The 24867-nt window shown below is 39.3% G+C and overlaps 2 protein-coding genes across 2 annotated transcripts in view; both read right to left on the bottom strand.

Moving 5' to 3' along the window:
- Positions 1 to 17998, bottom strand: part of LOC138965354 (protein pigeon-like) — a 73388-nt gene extending 55390 nt beyond the window's left edge. Inside the window, exons 1-3 of the mRNA XM_070337493.1 lie at positions 17809 to 17998; positions 14257 to 14345; positions 13394 to 13450 (exon numbers count right to left, since the gene is read on the bottom strand). Coding sequence (XP_070193594.1) covers positions 13394 to 13450; positions 14257 to 14345; positions 17809 to 17893 — 231 coding nt within the window. The 5' untranslated portion in view covers positions 17894 to 17998. The remainder of the gene's footprint in view (positions 1 to 13393; positions 13451 to 14256; positions 14346 to 17808) is intronic.
- A 2404-nt stretch (positions 17999 to 20402) lies between these two features.
- The window catches only part of LOC138965352 (uncharacterized), a 5464-nt gene continuing 999 nt past the window's right edge, over positions 20403 to 24867 (bottom strand). The window contains exon 2 of the mRNA XM_070337492.1: positions 20403 to 21907. Within this exon, the coding sequence (XP_070193593.1) occupies positions 21065 to 21907 (843 nt within the window). The 3' untranslated portion in view covers positions 20403 to 21064. The remainder of the gene's footprint in view (positions 21908 to 24867) is intronic.

Below are 24867 nucleotides of genomic sequence, written 5' to 3'. Positions count from 1 at the left end.
GTATCACATTCTTTTGCATGCTACACCTTCTGATTGTAAATCCACAGCACCTGCACAGTGATAACAATACTACAGTAAACTACAATGTATGTATCACATTCTTTTGCATGCTACACCTTCTGATTGTAAATCCACAGCACCTGCACAGTGAAAAGAATACTACAGTAAACTACAATGTATGTATCACATTCTTTTGCATGCTACACCTTCTGATTGTAAATCCACAGCACCTGCACAGTGAAAACAATACTACAGTAAACTACAATGTATGTATCACATTCTTTTGCATGCTACACCTTCTGATTGTAAATCCACAGCACCTGCACAGTGAAAACAATACTACAGTAAACTACAATGTATGTATCACATTCTTTTGCATGCTACACCTTCTGATTGTAAATCCACAGCACCTGCACAGTGATAACAATACTACAGTAAACTACAATGTATGTATCACATTCTTTTGCATGCTACACCTTCTGATTGTAAATCCACAGCACCTGCACAGTGAAAACAATACTACAGTAAACTACAATGTATGTATCACATTCTTTTGCATGCTACACCTTCTGATTGTAAATCCACAGCACCTGCACAAGTGAAAACAATACTACAGTAAACTACAATGTATGTATCACATTCTTTTGCATGCTACACCTTCTGATTGTAAATCCACAGCACCTGCACAGTGAAAACAATACTACAGTAAACTACAATGTATGTATCACATTCTTTTGCATGCTACACCTTCTGATTGTAAATCCACAGCACCTGCACAGTGAAAACAATACTACAGTAAACTACAATGTATGTATCACATTCTTTTGCATGCTACACCTTCTGATTGTAAATCCACAGCACCTGCACAGTGATAACAATACTACAGTAAACTACAATGTATGTATCACATTCTTTTGCATGCTACACCTTCTGATTGTAAATCCACAGCACCTGCACAGTGAAAACAATACTACAGTAAACTACAATGTATGTATCACATTCTTTTGCATGCTACACCTTCTGATTGTAAATCCACAGCACCTGCACAGTGAAAACAATACTACAGTAAACTACAATGTATGTATCACATTCTTTTGCATGCTACACCTTCTGATTGTAAATCCACAGCACCTGCACAGTGATAACAATACTACAGTAAACTACAATGTATGTATCACATTCTTTTGCATGCTACACCTTCTGATTGTAAATCCACAGCACCTGCACAGTGAAAACAATACTACAGTAAACTACAATGTATGTATCACATTCTTTTGCATGCTACACCTTCTGATTGTAAATCCACAGCACCTGCACAGTGAAAACAATACTACAGTAAACTACAATGTATGTATCACATTCTTTTGCATGCTACACCTTCTGATTGTAAATCCACAGCACCTGCACAGTGAAAACAATACTACAGTAAACTACAATGTATGTATCACATTCTTTTGCATGCTACACCTTCTGATTGTAAATCCACAGCACCTGCACAGTGAAAACAATACTACAGTAAACTACAATGTATGTATCACATTCTTTTGCATGCTACACCTTCTGATTGTAAATCCACAGCACCTGCACAGTGAAAACAATACTACAGTAAACTACAATGTATGTATCACATTCTTTTGCATGCTACACCTTCTGATTGTAAATCCACAGCACCTGCACAATGAAAACAATACTACAGTAAACTACAATGTATGTATCACATTCTTTTGCATGCTACACCTTCTGATTGTAAATCCACAGCACCTGCACAGTGAAAACAATACTACAGTAAACTACAATGTATGTATCACATTCTTTTGCATGCTACACCTTCTGATTGTAAATCCACAGCACCTGCACAGTGAAAACAATACTACAGTAAACTACAATGTATGTATCACATTCTTTTGCATGCTACACCTTCTGATTGTAAATCCACAGCACCTGCACAGTGAAAACAATACTACAGTAAACTACAATGTATGTATCACATTCTTTTGCATGCTACACCTTCTGATTGTAAATCCACAGCACCTGCACAGTGAAAACAATACTACAGTAAACTACAATGTATGTATCACATTCTTTTGCATGCTACACCTTCTGATTGTAAATCCACAGCACCTGCACAGTGAAAACAATACTACAGTAAACTACAATGTATGTATCACATTCTTTTGCATGCTACACCTTCTGATTGTAAATCCACAGCACCTGCACAGTGAAAACAATACTACAGTAAACTACAATGTATGTATCACATTCTTTTGCATGCTACACCTTCTGATTGTAAATCCACAGCACCTGCACAGTGAAAACAATACTACAGTAAACTACAATGTATGTATCACATTCTTTTGCATGCTACACCTTCTGATTGTAAATCCACAGCACCTGCACAATGAAAACAATACTACAGTAAACTACAATGTATGTATCACATTCTTTTGCATGCTACACCTTCTGATTGTAAATCCACAGCACCTGCACAGTGAAAACAATACTACAGTAAACTACAATGTATGTATCACATTCTTTTGCATGCTACACCTTCTGATTGTAAATCCACAGCACCTGCACAGTGAAAACAATACTACAGTAAACTACAATGTATGTATCACATTCTTTTGCATGCTACACCTTCTGATTGTAAATCCACAGCACCTGCACAGTGAAAACAATACTACAGTAAACTACAATGTATGTATCACATTCTTTTGCATGCTACACCTTCTGATTGTAAATCCACAGCACCTGCACAGTGATAACAATACTACAGTAAACTACAATGTATGTATCACATTCTTTTGCATGCTACACCTTCTGATTGTAAATCCACAGCACCTGCACAGTGAAAACAATACTACAGTAAACTACAATGTATGTATCACATTCTTTTGCATGCTACACCTTCTGATTGTAAATCCACAGCACCTGCACAGTGAAAACAATACTACAGTAAACTACAATGTATGTATCACATTCTTTTGCATGCTACACCTTCTGATTGTAAATCCACAGCACCTGCACAGTGATAACAATACTACAGTAAACTACAATGTATGTATCACATTCTTTTGCATGCTACACTTTCTGATTGTAAATCCACAGCACCTGCACAGTGAAAACAATACTACAGTAAACTACAATGTATGTATCACATTCTTTTGCATGCTACACCTTCTGATTGTAAATCCACAGCACCTGCACAGTGAAAACAATACTACAGTAAACTACAATGTATGTATCACATTCTTTTGCATGCTACACCTTCTGATTGTAAATCCACAGCACCTGCACAGTGATAACAATACTACAGTAAACTACAATGTATGTATCACATTCTTTTGCATGCTACACCTTCTGATTGTAAATCCACAGCACCTGCACAGTGATAACAATACTACAGTAAACTACAATGTATGTATCACATTCTTTTGCATGCTACACCTTCTGATTGTAAATCCACAGCACCTGCACAGTGAAAACAATACTACAGTAAACTACAATGTATGTATCACATTCTTTTGCATGCTACACCTTCTGATTGTAAATCCACAGCACCTGCACAGTGAAAACAATACTACAGTAAACTACAATGTATGTATCACATTCTTTTGCATGCTACACCTTCTGATTGTAAATCCACAGCACCTGCACAGTGAAAACAATACTACAGTAAACTACAATGTATGTATCACATTCTTTTGCATGCTACACCTTCTGATTGTAAATCCACAGCACCTGCACAGTGAAAACAATACTACAGTAAACTACAATGTATGTATCACATTCTTTTGCATGCTACACCTTCTGATTGTAAATCCACAGCACCTGCACAGTGAAAACAATACTACAGTAAACTACAATGTATGTATCACATTCTTTTGCATGCTACACCTTCTGATTGTAAATCCACAGCACCTGCACAATGAAAACAATACTACAGTAAACTACAATGTATGTATCACATTCTTTTGCATGCTACACCTTCTGATTGTAAATCCACAGCACCTGCACAGTGAAAACAATACTACAGTAAACTACAATGTATGTATCACATTCTTTTGCATGCTACACCTTCTGATTGTAAATCCACAGCACCTGCACAATGAAAACAATACTACAGTAAACTACAATGTATGTATCACATTCTTTTGCATGCTACACCTTCTGATTGTAAATCCACAGCACCTGCACAGTGAAAACAATACTACAGTAAACTACAATGTATGTATCACATTCTTTTGCATGCTACACCTTCTGATTGTAAATCCACAGCACCTGCACAGTGAAAACAATACTACAGTAAACTACAATGTATGTATCACATTCTTTTGCATGCTACACCTTCTGATTGTAAATCCACAGCACCTGCACAATGAAAACAATACTACAGTAAACTACAATGTATGTATCACATTCTTTTGCATGCTACACCTTCTGATTGTAAATCCACAGCACCTGCACAGTGAAAACAATACTACAGTAAACTACAATGTATGTATCACATTCTTTTGCATGCTACACCTTCTGATTGTAAATCCACAGCACCTGCACAGTGAAAACAATACTACAGTAAACTACAATGTATGTATCACATTCTTTTGCATGCTACACCTTCTGATTGTAAATCCACAGCACCTGCACAGTGAAAACAATACTACAGTAAACTACAATGTATGTATCACATTCTTTTGCATGCTACACCTTCTGATTGTAAATCCACAGCACCTGCACAGTGAAAACAATACTACAGTAAACTACAATGTATGTATCACATTCTTTTGCATGCTACACCTTCTGATTGTAAATCCACAGCACCTGCACAGTGAAAACAATACTACAGTAAACTACAATGTATGTATCACATTCTTTTGCATGCTACACCTTCTGATTGTAAATCCACAGCACCTGCACAGTGAAAACAATACTACAGTAAACTACAATGTATGTATCACATTCTTTTGCATGCTACACCTTCTGATTGTAAATCCACAGCACCTGCACAGTGAAAACAATACTACAGTAAACTACAATGTATGTATCACATTCTTTTGCATGCTACACCTTCTGATTGTAAATCCACAGCACCTGCACAGTGAAAACAATACTACAGTAAACTACAATGTATGTATCACATTCTTTTGCATGCTACACCTTCTGATTGTAAATCCACAGCACCTGCACAGTGAAAACAATACTACAGTAAACTACAATGTATGTATCACATTCTTTTGCATGCTACACCTTCTGATTGTAAATCCACAGCACCTGCACAGTGAAAACAATACTACAGTAAACTACAATGTATGTATCACATTCTTTTGCATGCTACACCTTCTGATTGTAAATCCACAGCACCTGCACAGTGAAAACAATACTACAGTAAACTACAATGTATGTATCACATTCTTTTGCATGCTACACCTTCTGATTGTAAATCCACAGCACCTGCACAGTGAAAACAATACTACAGTAAACTACAATGTATGTATCACATTCTTTTGCATGCTACACCTTCTGATTGTAAATCCACAGCACCTGCACAATGAAAACAATACTACAGTAAACTACAATGTATGTATCACATTCTTTTGCATGCTACACCTTCTGATTGTAAATCCACAGCACCTGCACAGTGAAAACAATACTACAGTAAACTACAATGTATGTATCACATTCTTTTGCATGCTACACCTTCTGATTGTAAATCCACAGCACCTGCAAAGTGAAAACAATACTACAGTAAACTACAATGTATGTATCACATTCTTTTGCATGCTACACCTTCTGATTGTAAATCCACAGCACCTGCACAGTGAAAACAATACTACAGTAAACTACAATGTATGTATCACATTCTTTTGCATGCTACACCTTCTGATTGTAAATCCACAGCACCTGCACAGTGAAAACAATACTACAGTAAACTACAATGTATGTATCACATTCTTTTGCATGCTACACCTTCTGATTGTAAATCCACAGCACCTGCACAGTGAAAACAATACTACAGTAAACTACAATGTATGTATCACATTCTTTTGCATGCTACACCTTCTGATTGTAAATCCACAGCACCTGCACAGTGAAAACAATACTACAGTAAACTACAATGTATGTATCACATTCTTTTGCATGCTACACCTTCTGATTGTAAATCCACAGCACCTGCACAGTGATAACAATACTACAGTAAACTACAATGTATGTATCACATTCTTTTGCATGCTACACCTTCTGATTGTAAATCCACAGCACCTGCACAGTGAAAACAATACTACAGTAAACTACAATGTATGTATCACATTCTTTTGCATGCTACACCTTCTGATTGTAAATCCACAGCACCTGCACAGTGAAAAGAATACTACAGTAAACTACAATGTATGTATCATATTCTTTTGCATGCTACACCTTCTGATTGTAAATCCACAGCACCTGCACAGTGAAAACAATACTACAGTAAACTACAATGTATGTATCACATTCTTTTGCATGCTACACCTTCTGATTGTAAATCCACAGCACCTGCACAGTGATAACAATACTACAGTAAACTACAATGTATGTATCACATTCTTTTGCATGCTACACCTTCTGATTGTAAATCCACAGCACCTGCACAGTGAAAAGAATACTACAGTAAACTACAATGTATGTATCACATTCTTTTGCATGCTACACCTTCTGATTGTAAATCCACAGCACCTGCACAGTGAAAACAATACTACAGTAAACTACAATGTATGTATCACATTCTTTTGCATGCTACACCTTCTGATTGTAAATCCACAGCACCTGCACAGTGAAAACAATACTACAGTAAACTACAATGTATGTATCACATTCTTTTGCATGCTACACCTTCTGTTTGTAAATCCACAGCACCTGCACAGTGAAAACAATACTACAGTAAACTACAATGTATGTATCACATTCTTTTGCATGCTACACCTTCTGATTGTAAATCCACAGCACCTGCACAGTGAAAACAATACTACAGTAAACTACAATGTATGTATCACATTCTTTTGCATGCTACACCTTCTGATTGTAAATCCACAGCACCTGCACAGTGAAAACAATACTACAGTAAACTACAATGTATGTATCACATTCTTTTGCATGCTACACCTTCTGATTGTAAATCCACAGCACCTGCACAGTGAAAACAATACTACAGTAAACTACAATGTATGTATCACATTCTTTTGCATGCTACACCTTCTGATTGTAAATCCACAGCACCTGCACAGTGAAAACAATACTACAGTAAACTACAATGTATGTATCACATTCTTTTGCATGCTACACCTTCTGATTGTAAATCCACAGCACCTGCACAGTGAAAACAATACTACAGTAAACTACAATGTATGTATCACATTCTTTTGCATGCTACACCTTCTGATTGTAAATCCACAGCACCTGCACAGTGAAAACAATACTACAGTAAACTACAATGTATGTATCACATTCTTTTGCATGCTACACCTTCTGATTGTAAATCCACAGCACCTGCACAGTGAAAACAATACTACAGTAAACTACAATGTATGTATCACATTCTTTTGCATGCTACACCTTCTGATTGTAAATCCACAGCACCTGCACAGTGAAAACAATACTACAGTAAACTACAATGTATGTATCACATTCTTTTGCATGCTACACCTTCTGATTGTAAATCCACAGCACCTGCACAGTGAAAACAATACTACAGTAAACTACAATGTATGTATCACATTCTTTTGCATGCTACACCTTCTGATTGTAAATCCACAGCACCTGCACAGTGAAAACAATACTACAGTAAACTACAATGTATGTATCACATTCTTTTGCATGCTACACCTTCTGATTGTAAATCCACAGCACCTGCACAGTGATAACAATACTACAGTAAACTACAATGTATGTATCACATTCTTTTGCATGCTACACCTTCTGATTGTAAATCCACAGCACCTGCACAGTGAAAACAATACTACAGTAAACTACAATGTATGTATCACATTCTTTTGCATGCTACACCTTCTGATTGTAAATCCACAGCACCTGCACAGTGAAAACAATACTACAGTAAACTACAATGTATGTATCACATTCTTTTGCATGCTACACCTTCTGATTGTAAATCCACAGCACCTGCACAATGAAAACAATACTACAGTAAACTACAATGTATGTATCACATTCTTTTGCATGCTACACCTTCTGATTGTAAATCCACAGCACCTGCACAGTGAAAACAATACTACAGTAAACTACAATGTATGTATCACATTCTTTTGCATGCTACACCTTCTGATTGTAAATCCACAGCACCTGCACAGTGAAAACAATACTACAGTAAACTACAATGTATGTATCACATTCTTTTGCATGCTACACCTTCTGATTGTAAATCCACAGCACCTGCACAGTGAAAACAATACTACAGTAAACTACAATGTATGTATCACATTCTTTTGCATGCTACACCTTCTGATTGTAAATCCACAGCACCTGCACAGTGATAACAATACTACAGTAAACTACAATGTATGTATCACATTCTTTTGCATGCTACACCTTCTGATTGTAAATCCACAGCACCTGCACAGTGAAAACAATACTACAGTAAACTACAATGTATGTATCACATTCTTTTGCATGCTACACCTTCTGATTGTAAATCCACAGCACCTGCACAGTGAAAACAATACTACAGTAAACTACAATGTATGTATCACATTCTTTTGCATGCTACACCTTCTGATTGTAAATCCACAGCACCTGCACAGTGATAACAATACTACAGTAAACTACAATGTATGTATCACATTCTTTTGCATGCTACACCTTCTGATTGTAAATCCACAGCACCTGCACAGTGAAAACAATACTACAGTAAACTACAATGTATGTATCACATTCTTTTGCATGCTACACCTTCTGATTGTAAATCCACAGCACCTGCACAGTGAAAACAATACTACAGTAAACTACAATGTATGTATCACATTCTTTTGCATGCTACACCTTCTGATTGTAAATCCACAGCACCTGCACAGTGATAACAATACTACAGTAAACTACAATGTATGTATCACATTCTTTTGCATGCTACACCTTCTGATTGTAAATCCACAGCACCTGCACAGTGAAAACAATACTACAGTAAACTACAATGTATGTATCACATTCTTTTGCATGCTACACCTTCTGATTGTAAATCCACAGCACCTGCACAGTGAAAACAATACTACAGTAAACTACAATGTATGTATCACATTCTTTTGCATGCTACACCTTCTGATTGTAAATCCACAGCACCTGCACAGTGAAAACAATACTACAGTAAACTACAATGTATGTATCACATTCTTTTGCATGCTACACCTTCTGATTGTAAATCCACAGCACCTGCACAGTGAAAACAATACTACAGTAAACTACAATGTATGTATCACATTCTTTTGCATGCTACACCTTCTGATTGTAAATCCACAGCACCTGCACAGTGAAAACAATACTACAGTAAACTACAATGTATGTATCACATTCTTTTGCATGCTACACCTTCTGATTGTAAATCCACAGCACCTGCACAGTGAAAACAATACTACAGTAAACTACAATGTATGTATCACATTCTTTTGCATGCTACACCTTCTGATTGTAAATCCACAGCACCTGCACAGTGAAAACAATACTACAGTAAACTACAATGTATGTATCACATTCTTTTGCATGCTACACCTTCTGATTGTAAATCCACAGCACCTGCACAGTGAAAACAATACTACAGTAAACTACAATGTATGTATCACATTCTTTTGCATGCTACACCTTCTGATTGTAAATCCACAGCACCTGCACAGTGAAAACAATACTACAGTAAACTACAATGTATGTATCACATTCTTTTGCATGCTACACCTTCTGATTGTAAATCCACAGCACCTGCACAGTGAAAACAATACTACAGTAAACTACAATGTATGTATCACATTCTTTTGCATGCTACACCTTCTGATTGTAAATCCACAGCACCTGCACAAGTGAAAACAATACTACAGTAAACTACAATGTATGTATCACATTCTTTTGCATGCTACACCTTCTGATTGTAAATCCACAGCACCTGCACAGTGAAAACAATACTACAGTAAACTACAATGTATGTATCACATTCTTTTGCATGCTACACCTTCTGATTGTAAATCCACAGCACCTGCACAGTGAAAACAATACTACAGTAAACTACAATGTATGTATCACATTCTTTTGCATGCTACACCTTCTGATTGTAAATCCACAGCACCTGCACAGTGAAAACAATACTACAGTAAACTACAATGTATGTATCACATTCTTTTGCATGCTACACCTTCTGATTGTAAATCCACAGCACCTGCACAGTGATAACAATACTACAGTAAACTACAATGTATGTATCACATTCTTTTGCATGCTACACCTTCTGATTGTAAATCCACAGCACCTGCACAGTGAAAACAATACTACAGTAAACTACAATGTATGTATCACATTCTTTTGCATGCTACACCTTCTGATTGTAAATCCACAGCACCTGCACAGTGAAAACAATACTACAGTAAACTACAATGTATGTATCACATTCTTTTGCATGCTACACCTTCTGATTGTAAATCCACAGCACCTGCACAGTGATAACAATACTACAGTAAACTACAATGTATGTATCACATTCTTTTGCATGCTACACCTTCTGATTGTAAATCCACAGCACCTGCACAGTGAAAACAATACTACAGTAAACTACAATGTATGTATCACATTCTTTTGCATGCTACACCTTCTGATTGTAAATCCACAGCACCTGCACAGTGAAAACAATACTACAGTAAACTACAATGTATGTATCACATTCTTTTGCATGCTACACCTTCTGATTGTAAATCCACAGCACCTGCACAGTGAAAACAATACTACAGTAAACTACAATGTATGTATCACATTCTTTTGCATGCTACACCTTCTGATTGTAAATCCACAGCACCTGCACAGTGATAACAATACTACAGTAAACTACAATGTATGTATCACATTCTTTTGCATGCTACACATTCTGATTGTAAATCCACAGCACCTGCACAGTGAAAAGAATACTACAGTAAACTACAATGTATGTATCACATTCTTTTGCATGCTACACCTTCTGATTGTAAATCCACAGCACCTGCACAGTGATAACAATACTACAGTAAACTACAATGTATGTATCACATTCTTTTGCATGCTACACCTTCTGATTGTAAATCCACAGCACCTGCACAGTGAAAAGAATACTACAGTAAACTACAATGTATGTATCATATTCTTTTGCATGCTACACCTTCTGATTGTAAATCCACAGCACCTGCACAGTGAAAACAATACTACAGTAAACTACAATGTATGTATCACATTCTTTTGCATGCTACACCTTCTGATTGTAAATCCACAGCACCTGCACAGTGAAAAGAATACTACAGTAAACTACAATGTTATCACATGCTTTTGCATGCTACACCTTCTGATTGTAAATCCACAGCACCTGCACAGTGAAAAGAATACTACAGTAAACTACAATGTATGTATCACATTCTTTTGCATGCTACACCTTCTGATTGTAAATCCACAGCACCTGCACAGTGAAAAGAATACTACAGTAAACTACAATGTATGTATCATATTCTTTTGCATGCTACACCTTCTGATTGTAAATCCACAGCACCTGCACAGTGAAAACAATACTACAGTAAACTACAATGTATGTATCACATTCTTTTGCATGCTACACCTTCTGATTGTAAATCCACAGCACCTGCACAGTGAAAACAATACTACAGTAAACTACAATGTTATCACATGCTTTTGCATGCTACACCTGTGTAGCATGTTGCAGTCTTCTCGGCGTGGTTGTCAATGTGACCCAAAGGATCCACTGCTTTTGAAGGTTCAGTGACCACCCCAGCCAACATTCCCACCATATTAATGTACATTCTCTCTAACAGTTTCATTGACCAAATCTTCTGCTACTTAAACTAAAGTATGAAAAATTTCTTTCACATCTCGCGTCATCATCTCTTTTTTGTGTTGCAATCTTGAAGCGCTCTGTCTCAATAAGTGTGAGTTTAGATAGAGCGGACAGCGTCAGATAAACTCTATTTAAACGAGACAGATTAGCCGCGGGTAGAGGAGGAGGATGTTAGATACTTGAGGTAGGCCTAAAGGGATCAGTGTTGGCAGGTAGGGAAGAGAGGGTAGTAAAGCAGGATATCAACACTTAGGCCCGTAATTAGAAAGAGAGGGGAGAGAGGACTTGTGAAAGTCAAGGAGAATAGCCCAGCCGCAATGTCCATGTTGCCGGGGGGCTTGCACGTGTGATGCATCAGCGGGGGTCTATAAGAACGGGAGAGCAACACATTGTGGTCAGTCCTTACCAGCGCGGCGCAGCGGGCATATGCCAACTATTTCTTACCCCCCATCCACCCCCGGCATCCACCGTTGTATTTTGTTAGCAATCCGTTGCATGATGTTTTTAATTTTGAGGCAAATGCATGCCTGTTTGTGCCTTCACTTGAAGTGAGGTTGTGCATGAAGCGACTCGAACCTTGTTATGTAATCATTATTCACGGTGTTAAATCTTTGAGTGAGGGCTCCTTGTGTTTGTTGTTAGTGTAACCAAATGTTTGTTGTTTTTTGTTGTGGACTTATGGGACTTATCACTGCACAATGATATCTCTCATTGTCAGATGGTATTCTCTTGAATAAACTGCCCTCGTTATTTGCCCAAATCAATACATGACTTGGCTATGTGTGATGTATGTGCGCACGAGAGTGATTGCGTGTGTGTCAGGTGTATGTGAGTGTGTGCGCACGCAGGTGTGTGAGTATAACTGTAAGTAATAAGAGGGAGAGAAAGAGGAGTGTCATTTCTTTGGGATTATCGTGTGCTCTTGATTTGCGCCGGGGGTGGGGGGGGGGGGGGGGGGGGGGGGGGGGGGCGATAAGTGAGTAGTTTAAGATTCGTTGCATAGGCACACAAAAAAGCGACTTGGATGAGAAAAAGCGCATAGATTCCTTTGCAACAGATGCATGGCTGTACTCACCTTGTGTTTCTTTGCAACAGATGCATGGCTGTACTCACCTTGTGTTTCTTAGCAACAGATGCATGGCTGTACTCACCTTGTGTTTCTTAGCAACAGATGCATGGCTGTACTCACCTTGTGTTTCTTTGCAACAGATGCATGGCTGTACTCACCTTGTGTTTCTTAGCAACAGATGCATGGCTGTACTCACCTTGTGTTTCTTAGCAACAGATGCATGGCTGTACTCACCTTGTGTTTCTGTGCAACAGATGCATGGCTGTACTCACCTTGTGTTTCTGTGCCAGTGGATCATACACTCCAACATGGGTGACAGGACCCACCACCTGCCGCACAGATGTGGGAATAAAAGTTAAAAATCACGTCGTGCTATGCTTGCACTGGATAGAAATATTTCAGGCAAAATCGAAACAACACATGTTTTGTGAACCATTTGCATAAGCACTGAATGTAAAAATAATCTTTTAGTTTTAACACTGCTCTCTTTTTGCCCTGATTCAATGGGGCCCTGATTGCCCTCTCTGCCTCTCTCTTGATCTCTCTCCATCCCCCCCCCCCCCCTTCTCCAACAAACACAAATGGCAGGCAATTTAATGCACTTGCAACATGTTTGTCACATGCCAATTAACATTAAGGCAAAAAAAAAAAAGGTGTGGTTACGGTAACATAGCCAAAAAAAATAGGGTAGGAAGGTAGGCAATCACTTTTTTTTTTAAACTTTTTTTTCTAATGTGTACAAATTAAACCTACTTGACAGGGAAATAAGTGTGCGACTCGGGCGATTTCGCTTTCATTGCGTTTTCTGCACTCGTTTTGGTTTTTTTTTGTTGACAAATGTAATAAAAAGTTATAGGGTCGGCCCCTAAAAATAGGGTAGGTCGGGTTACCGTAACCACACCTATTTTTTTTTTTTAGGCCTAATAACAATTTGTCATGGTGAAATTCTGTTTTTGCAGGTAGGAATTAGTAATTTCCAAGCTTGGCTAGAAGTATGAAAATGTTGCTCACTATAATGAAAATGATAACCCACTCTCTCTCATTCTGTCATAAATTGTGTCTGAAAAACAAACCCTGGCCATATAATTAACTTATTAATGTCAAATATATATATATAAATATATATCCATATTACCTTAGCATCCTCAGACAAGTCATTCCAAGTGTAGATGATCAGTCCCCCTCTTTCCTGATTGACCAGGCGGGGACGCAAAGTTGCACTGTCTAAAAACATAAAAAGTCTTGTGAGTAACATGGAGGTTTATGGGAAATTAGTCCCCCCCCCCCCCCCCCCCCTCTGCTCTCTGCTGCAACCGCATGTATATTAATGAGTAGCACATGGACCAAACGCTGTGCAGTGCCAGAGAATGTTCCATTACTCTTGGACCAATGACTGTGAAGCAGCAGAGCGTAGATGATTTCCCTTTGCGCACGCTGTCACTCTGTTCTTTATCTTGCTACAGACAGCATCATTTTTGCTCTCGTCTTTATTCTTGTTTTATCCCTTGTCCTTTGTGTTATGGCGGAACAGACCCAAAAGCTTTACGGGCTCTCTAGATTTTATAACGAAATTTAATTGTTGGATTCCATGAGAATACCCAAATAAATTAAATAACAGGTTTGGCAATTAACTATCTATTCTTGAAACATTATAATTCATCAGAGATTTTAATAAAATGGTCAGTTTGGTGGCCTACTGCAGCAACACTACACTTTGACTCTGTTGTTTTTGGCTTGTATGTTAATGGTGTGGTCTGTTTCATCTGCTTCGTCCATCTCCACTCATTTCCCATAAATAGCAATACAGTGGACGCCGCTTAATAAAACCGCGGTTAATAGAGCCAGCCGCTTATAAAAGCCGATTTCAGACGGTCCGGATTTATCACTATATCTTATGTATTTGAAAAAGCCGGTTAACAAACCCAACCCGCCGCTTATTAAAGCCAGTTTTCTCAGAGAAATCACGTAGTTTGTGACTAAAACTCACATTATCTTGTTCTTGTAATCGCTCAAGTCATAGGCCTATTTATGTCCACGCTCACGCGTATCACGAAGTAACCGAGTTCAGAAAAGAATGTCAGTCAATAAAAACCGCACGTGTTGAGTTCATAAATTGTGTAGCTTTGATCGCGTGTTGTGTTCATGACTAAATTAAATCAGTTTACTGTCTTCTATCGGATTGGCAACAAGAGGGATTGAATCAAACATGCCGAAAAGAAAACGCCAGGATTTGACAACAGACGAGAAACTGGAAATTTACAAGAAATTTAAAGATCTTCAGGCATGCAGCTTGAGGGAAGGTGCAGCAAACCTGGGGGTGTCCATGCAGGACTTTGCTAACGAACATTTTGAAGAACGAAGAAAGGCTAAAACATGAAAGCGCCGAAAAAGATTCTCCAATGAGAAAACGACAGCGGTTTGGTAAAGACAAAAAAGTTGAGGAGGGTCTTCTCAGATGGTTTCAGCAAATGAGAGCCATGCAAAGGAGCCCCTCTTCATGGACCGCTGCTCTGTGATAAAGCTGAAGAATTGGCAAAAGCGTTGGATCATCATGAATTTAAAGCGACAGATGGATGGTTCACTAGATGGTAGCTGAGGAATGGATTGCTTTTCCACAAAGTGCATGGAGAGGCTAAGGACGCCGACGTCCATGCTGCATCTAAGTGGAAGGATGATGAAATGCCACAACTTCTCTCCGATTACGACTCGTCACAAATTTACAATGCCGATGAGACGGGAATTTACTTCCGAGCGTTACCAGACAGCACCTACCTAAAGACATCTGAAAAGAGGACAATCCGTGACTTCAAAACTGTGAAAGATTGCATAACTGCTCTTGTTTGCTGCAGTCGTGATGGACATAAAAAACGGTTGCTTGTGATAGGGAAAGCAAAAAACCCACGATGCTTCAAAAATGTTCAGATTCAGTCGTTACCCGTTGATTACGAGTCTTCTAGAAATGCGTGGATGACAGGAGAAATTGTGTCACAGTGGCTGAAAAAATGGGACAGACAACTACGTCTTGAGGGTCGCAAAATTGCGCTGATCATCGACAATTGCAGTGCTCACGGGACTGTAAGCAGTGTAACGGGACTGACACAAATCTCGATCCATCGTTTGCCACCAAACACCACGTCGATCATTCAATCTTGTGACATGGGCATCATACGCTCTTTGAAGGCTTATTTTCGGTTTGAGATGCGAAAAGCCATCATATCCGCTCTTGAAGAGACAGAATCTGGTGACATGAACGCAAACGTTATCGCCAAAAAGATGACCATGCTTGATGCCATTTATATGCTCTATATGCTCTATGGTGCATGGGTGAAGGTGACAGAAAGTACAATTGGAAACTGCTGGGTAAAGGCCGGATTCAGTCTCAATCGTCCTGACAACGCAGAGGAAGAGGACGCTGGTCCTGCCATCACTGGTCCCGATGTCGACATGACTCCTGAGGAATTTGATCAGTGGGTCTCAATAGACGATGATGCGTCTGTTACAGAACCGGTGGATGACAGTGAAGAGGCAGCGTTTCACACCATCGTCACTGATTTGCGTGAACGTGCAAATGTGGAAGCCGGGCAATTGGACTTGACAGGTGATGATGAAGATGACGAGGAGGATGAAGAGATGCCACCCCCACCGCCTTCAAACCCAGAGATGAGGCAAATAATGACCCGCCTTCGATCTGGTCTGGAAAGTCGTGGTTACCGCATGGAAGAATTTGAACCATTCGCAGACTCAGTGAGAGAACTGCATGATGTGGAAGACGACCAACAAACAAACACTCATAAAATCGTTCTTCTCTGACGAGTAATGATTCGTGACGGTGACAGTGAAATTATTGATGTACCGAAGTGATCAAAGTTAAGTACACGTACATAATTAAAACAAAAGTTCAACATCCTTCGTGAAGTTTTGTTTAGATTCAAACAAGTGTAAATGACGAAAGAAAGTGACTGAGTGACGTAAACAAAAGAGAAGATTTTTTTTCTCGAAAATGACGTATTCCTGGACCGCCGGTTAATAAATCCGCCGCTTATTAAAGCCATTTTTCGTCGGTCCAGAAGTGGCTTTATTAAGCGGCGACCACTGTATACAGTAGTGCATCTTATTTTATGGCTCATTGCATCTGGCACTGCATGGTAGACCTGCATGCACATGCGTAGATAACTGAACATCAAAGTCAATGCTGAAGAATTTGAAAACTAAGAGACTAAAATTAAAAAGCACATTTTTCTGTTGTTGGATGTTTGCATACATGTGTGTGTGTCAATCCTTTTAGAACAAATACCAAAATGCAGTATGCCTAGCTATTACACTGCTCCTAAAGATCGGCGAGTTTAAATTGTTTTTATAAACTTCACCTTTCCATTAGCGACCACCTGTGTATAACGACCAACTATGGTCGGTCCCTTGGGTGGTCCCTATGTAGCCTATATATATATATATTCTGGTTGGACTGTATTAGTGTATACATACATGTATAGATCTGTAAACGTTTATTGTTGCTGATGTTACTGCTATTCGTGGGTGCACTGTCACCTGCTCGTAATAACTGATCTAAAGGCATATAGTCCAAAGCATGGCGAGAGATTACCCTTTGAACTATCTGACTTACATTACACGATTTATTTGTCTGCACAAGAGACACTTTTGCCAACAACCCCTAAGACCAGGCACCTACCTGAAACTCCAAGAGACTGCCGACGCTCCTGCAAAAACTGGGTAATGGAGCCGAGCAGGTCGAAGGTTTTCACAAATTCAAGCATGGCTGCACCGCGATGCAACTCTGTAAAGATCCTCACAATCTCATCTGTGAAAGATTTTGAGTTCGAATCCGGCAGACGACTTGTTTTGGTCGAGTGTGCAGTCACGTGCCTTGTAACGTTTTGGAGTGGTGTCCCTTGAACTGGCACAGGCACCCGATATTGGTGTGCGTTTCGATGCGTAGAGATACGTTAGACAAAACAGACACACGCACGGACCAGTGTGCAATCTATTCTATTGCTTTTGTAAAGAAGAACTACTTTCGTAAGTCATCAAAGGCAAGTCTTCCATGGATGTCAATTTATGTAAAGTTGAGTCAGTGGTCGGTTGAGAAGAACTCAAGGTAATCTACATCTTTATGTTTATGCACAATGCACAATGGATGCTGGTCCTGGGATTTCGGCTAAACGTAATTGTTGTTGTTGTAGCTGTTGTTGTTATAATCGTTGTTGTTGTTATTGTTGTTGTTGGTTTTGTGGTGGTGGTGGTGGTGGTGGTGTTGCTGTTGTTGTTGTAGTTGTTATTGTTGTCATCTGTCACGGGTATTCGTTTTAGACCTATTTGTTATTTTTCTTCATGTTTGAATATTTAAGTGTGTTGTTTTGTTTGTTTGTTTGTTTATCGGTTGTTGTTTTTTCTTGCAGGGGGTGGTTGGGGGGGGGGGGGGGGGGTACTTTTTAAAAAGTTTTTCTCCTTTTTTTGTTTCCTCTTCATTTGAATTTGCTGCTTTTAAATGTTTTTGTATTTGTTTGTTTGTTTGTTTGTTTGTTTGAACCGCAGTGGCTCTCAGGCTGTCCGGGTAACTGATGTATTTGGAAGGACAGCAAGAACACACACGTCATGCATTTGAACACACACACACACACACACACGCGCGCGCGCGCGCGGCGCACACACACACGCACACGCACACGCACGCACGCATACACGCACGCACGCACACACACACGCACACACACGCACACCACACACGCACACCGTTTCTGTATTGTATGTTCAATCACATGTCCCAAACTGAGTTCTTGGCCAGCGAGAACTGAGACTGACTTGTTTTGTACTTCTTCTTTTTGTTTTAATGATTTATAAGTTGACGGAAGAATGACAGTGGAAGACAGACAGGAGACAGACTGATACCATTGTGGGCAAAGTAACTGATGGATCCACAGACATGAAGACAGTCAGACATACAGACAGACAGCCAGCCAGACAGCCAGCCAGCCAGCCAGCCAGCCAGCCAGCCAGCCAGCCAAACAGACAGATAGGGAGACGGAGGGACACACACGCAGTCAGACTCACACGCAGACAGGGGCCAGAAATGCAAGACAATACGTTTTGTGAATTGCATTTAACGTTGTGGATTTTTATTAAAACTGATCAACACGAAAACTTTGTGCCAACGCAACATTAACGAGTTGCATAAACGGGTCAAAACTGACTATGATCAGACAGAGATAAACCCGAAACTGACAAACACACGATAAACTGACAAACACACGATAAACTGACAAACACACGATAAACTGACAAACACACGATAAACTGACAAACACACGATAAACTGACAAACACACGATAAACTGACTAACTCAGTAGGCCCTACTCGAAGGTGTACATGAAAGAAGCCAGGGGTCAAACGAAAGATCGAGAAGAAAAAGACTTACAGAAAGGAAGGAGGGAAAGAAGGGAAGATACAACATTTCTCGGACATGTTGTCCGTGAACTGCGTTGGAACAAGTTCACAATAACACAATGAGCGAGTTTTAGCGTCAACTAAGGTGACTCGAGTCGAACCGGAGGTCGCAAAAACTCGGTCCGGTACGACTGGAGTGACGTCACCGGTTAACCAACTTTCAACCTTGCTTCCTGCGTAGGGTCTCTCCAGTTCCAAGATGGCTGCCAAGGCGAGGTGAGAAACTTCTGCAAATATTTTTTGACAAAGTTACGGATTGTGAGAAGACATTTGTTGTAAATCACTTAGCCTTTCAAAAATTAAGGATACTGGGTTGGATACTGTCTTGGTTTTAATGCATTTTATTTTAGCAGTGATGTTTATTTTGGGAAGAAATGAGGTCAACAGGAGTTTGGGTGCGATTTCGGCTCAAATGTACTTTAGCGCCCTGAACTTTTACCCGGCTGTTTTGCGCTCGATTTTCACGCTCACTTCTTCATTGACGTTCGAATCGATAGTTCGATGTTTTGGCATTACATTCACATCAACAATAAAACAGTACTGCTTGTTCATCATCGTCGTCCATCAACTCTCCACAACAGTAAATCCGTAACGCGCTTGTCGCCATCTTGTTGCAAGGGACGCGACTGGACACAACCCAACAGCGTTTCCGCGAAGAAAAAAACCAGACATGCGCAGTGACCCTACCGTAGCTCAACCCTGTTCCTCGCGAAAACTCGCTCAATGATTGTCACAGAACTTATTTGTTATTAACACAACGATTGCTGAACTTATTTATAATAACACAGCGACTGTAAAACGTAATTGTAATAACACAACGATTCTAGAATGTCTTTGTAATAACACAACGATTGCACAACTTATTTGTACTGAACACAACGATTGTAGAACATATTTATAATAACACAACGATGGGGAAACTTGTTTTTAATAATACAGCCGTGAATTGCAACTTGGAATCCCCAAAAAGAACTAGCAGACTACGACTCAGGTTTACCGTGCACACGACAGAATTTTTTTTTTTAATACACACAAAGAGGCGAACATTGAGTGAATTTACTGAGTATCTCTTATCAAGAGCATTACGAAAGAAATCTGACAATGTGTTGTTTTTTTACCCATTGTGCCTAGTTTAATTCGTCCCATTTATGTTTCATATGAAGTGACGTGCCTCCTTCTCAGATTGCTGTTGTTCAAATTTCATTGTAAATCATTCTCTATATCGTGTAAGCCTTCAGCGGTTTTAGAAATACACGTTGCCTTGTCTTAGGGCGCCTTTAGTGTAGAACTTGAAAGTCTCGTGCGCTGGTTTTGTGCTCTCGGCCTCGCGGCGCGGCCGTGCCGTTGAAGCCATACATCAGTGTTCTCTGTTTCTGTGGACTGATGAAATGCCTCATTGCCTTATCAGTGTTCTCTGTTTCTGTAGATGAAATTACTGCCATTTTGAATGCAACGGGGGATTCCAAGAAACAACCATAGCAGACTACTCATTATATTCTCTATGCACACGATGGGTTTGAGCGGGGGACATTTCATCGTCAGTTTCGCGTCGGTATCTCTCGGAGAATGCATTGGTGCCGGGACTGTGATGAAGTGCTTGATGCCTGGACATGTGATCGCCAGTTCCGCCCTGCTCGGCTTCAGCCACGGCGTGTTCAGCATCAGGTCCGCCATGCTCGGCTTCAGCCACGGCGTGTTCAGCATCAGGTCCGCCATGCTCGGCTTCAGCCACGGCGTAGTCAGTGGTGCGGTCACTGTGACGAAGTGATTGATGCCTGGACATGTGATCGCCAGTTCCGCCATGCTCGGCTTCAGCCACGGCGTGTTCAGCATTAGTTCCACCATGCTCGGCTTCAGCCACGGCATGTTCAGCATTAGCTCCACCATGCTCGGCTTCAGCCACGGCGTGTTCAGCATTAGCTCCACCATGCTCGGCTTCAGCCACGGCGTGGTCATCGCCAGTTCCGCCATGCTCGGCTTCAGCCACGGCGTAGTCAGCACCAGCTCCACCATGCTCGGCTTCAGCCACGGCGAGATCTTCGCCAGGATCGCCATACGGCTCGGCTTCAGCCACGTCGCCGCGGTCAGCACTGACTTTAGCGGGTGCCGCAGTGGCGTTTTTATAGAACTGGCGGATTTCCTCCAGTGTGCCTTGCTGGAGAACATCCTCGCCAGAGGCTTTCTCGTCGCCGTCGTCGTCCTTGTGGTAAAAAACGGGTGCATCATCCGTAGACGTCTTTCCACCTTCCTCTTGCTTGCCGCCTTTGTGATTCGGCCCGTGTTTGTGGACTTTCGGCTTCGTGGTGGCAGCTTTCCCTTTCCCCTCCTGTTAGAGACAAGCGGATGGTCAAAGGGCTTTTCGGGACAAATATTAGGAGACATAAATTAAAAGACCAAACAATACTGTACTCACGTGTTTGATCACTGTACTGATCATGTGCGTGGTAAGGACGGTACGTACTTTTCACAAACAAACGCACGCATTAACATAGAGTATTTTGGGGAAAGTGACATTTTATAGCTACGATGTAAAAAAAATATAAAAAAATACTTATAACAAAAATTTAAAAAATGAATAATACATAATAAATAAATACATAATAAGGGAATACAAAATAAATGAATACAATTTTTTTAAAGACATAATACAAAAATAAATTAATACAAAATAAATTAATACAAAATCCAAAAAAATGAATAACAAATCAAATTTTAAAAATGAATACAAAATTTAAAAAAAAAGGAATACTAAAAAATAAATGAATATAGAATGAATGAATACAAAATAAATGAATACAAAATTTAGACAAATAAAATATATAAAAGAAATAATACAAAATGAATACAAAATAAATAATACAAAATAAATGAATTCAAAATTCCAAAAAAATATATATAAAAGGAATAATACAAAATAAATAAATTCAAAATAGATTAATTCAAAATAAATTATTTCAACATAAATGAATACAAAATAAATGAATGCAAAATTGTTTTAAATAAAAATATATAAAAGGAAAGAACGATCGCCAGAGGCGTGTTCGCCCGGATGGATGCTCTTCCCATGTAAAGGCCTGGACAAGTGTCAGGTTGTGAGCTGAAATGTTTGCACGGGAAGAATTGCGCCTTTAAAGAATAAAAGAACACAACTATACGACGTTTGAGAACTTGTGGCAATCTCAAGTGTCGTGTAACAGATACGTTATAAAGTTTAAATGACTTGGTGTCCTTCTCGCGTCATATTCACAAGAGTAACTAATTCCCCCTATCCCGTGATAGCTCAGTTGGTAGAGCGGAGGACTGTAGAGGAAATGGTTCGAATCCGGTTCGCGGGAATGTTTTTGTCTTCTTCTCGAAATTGTTCTTAAAATTGTTGCGACAAAGTCAAAGTGACTTCAGCGCCTGCAGTCTTTTCTTTTTTTTACTCATGCCTTTATGGGGTTTCTTTTGTACTTACACTTGTTGAACTCTTTCTCTCTTCAGTATTTCACTAGGTAACCGTATTTATTACTGCTAAGCTTCGTTTCCATTTGCAACTTGACAAACGGTTAAAAACAGTTTAAAAAACCGATCGCCAGAGGTGAACATCTCAAAAAAATATTGACTCTGTCTCCATTTCTGTTCTTTCTTATAATCTTGTATCTTCTTCTGTTGTTTTCGTTGTTGTTTGGGGGGGCGGGGGGGAGGTGTGTTCTTGTTGTAGTTGTTTGGTTGCCGTTTGCTTTTCTCCAGAAGAGGATAGGGCAATACAAAAAACCAAGTCGCGAAAGGCGAAATAACAACATTTAGTCAAGCTGTCGAACTCACAAAATGAAACTGAACGCATTGCATTTTTTCCGCAAGACCGTACACTCGTAGCATCGTCTGTCCACTGCTCGTGGCAAAGGCAGTGGAATTAACAGAAAAGCGCGGTAGCGGATGCGCTGAGGAGGATAGCACGCTTTTCTATATCTTTATTCTTTTTAACTCTCTGAATGTGTTTGTAATCCAAACATATCATATCTATATGTTTTGGGAATCAGGAACGGACAAGGAATAAGATGAAAGTGTTTTTAAATTGATTTCGGAAATTTATTTTTAATCATAATTTTTATATTTTTAATTTTCAGAGCTTGTTTTTAATCCAAATATAACATATTTATATGTTTTTGGAATCAGAAAATGATGAAGAATACGATAAACGTAATTTTGGATCGTTTTATAAAAAAATAATTTTAATTAGGCCTACAATTTGTAGATTTTTAATGACCAAAGTCATTAAATAATTTTTAAGCCTCCAAGCTGAAATGCAATACCAAAGTCCGGCCTTTGTCGAAGATTGCTTGGCCAAAATTTCAATCAATTTTATTGAAAAATGAGGGTGTGACAGTGGCGCCTCAACTTTCACAAAATGCCGGATATGACGTCATCAAAGACATTTATTGAAAAAATGAAAAAAACGTATGGGGATTTCATACCCAGGAACTCTCATGTCAAATTTCATAAAGATCGGTCCAGTAGTTTACTCTGAATCGCTCTACACACACACACACACACACACACACACACACACACACACACACACACACAAACACCACGACCCTCATCTCGATTCCCCCCTCTATGTTAAAACATTTAGTCAAAACTTGACTAAATGTAAAAAGATGCCTTCCTTCGCACTTTAACGATCTTTTAAAGTATCTGGCATAGGTTTGGCTCACTATCTCAGATCACGCCAGGCTTTTACATGGGATAAGGCCATCGCTCCCTTTAGACACATACCAACAATCAAGAGACCGAGGACTTTCTATACAGAGTGCGTGGACATTTTTTTTTTAATGAATTAAATCTTAAAAAGTCACTAGTGGCTTTCAAAAATTAATTCAACAAAGAAATCCAAATCGGCATAGGAAGTACAGCTGGTGAGTTGATGTTTGTAAATTGCAGATGACTGAGGCATGATCTTGTCCCATGTAACAACGTGAGCAAATCGGAGATTGTGAACAGAACAGTTTTCATATGAGAGACTGTGCTTTACAAGTAAAAACGGGAAACATTTTCAGTTAAAAAAAAATGAAAAGAAAGAACCTAATGGGCCAAATCATTTGCACGGGAAAATACGAATACGAATACGAATACTTTATTATCTCATACAGAGAAATTTCAGTGTGGTGCACATTAAAAGACAAAACAAATAATAAGACAACAGATAAAAATACCATACGAAGCATACTACACTCGCGCACGCATATGTACACTAACAGGAATAGTAACATGATTCCAAATAGGTAAATTGCCGTCAGCTTT

This window comes from Littorina saxatilis, linkage group LG4 (genome assembly GCF_037325665.1).
Source record: "Littorina saxatilis isolate snail1 linkage group LG4, US_GU_Lsax_2.0, whole genome shotgun sequence".
In the NCBI taxonomy this organism is placed as follows: domain Eukaryota; kingdom Metazoa; phylum Mollusca; class Gastropoda; order Littorinimorpha; family Littorinidae; genus Littorina; species Littorina saxatilis.
This window is presented reverse-complemented; position numbering and strand designations above follow the sequence as displayed.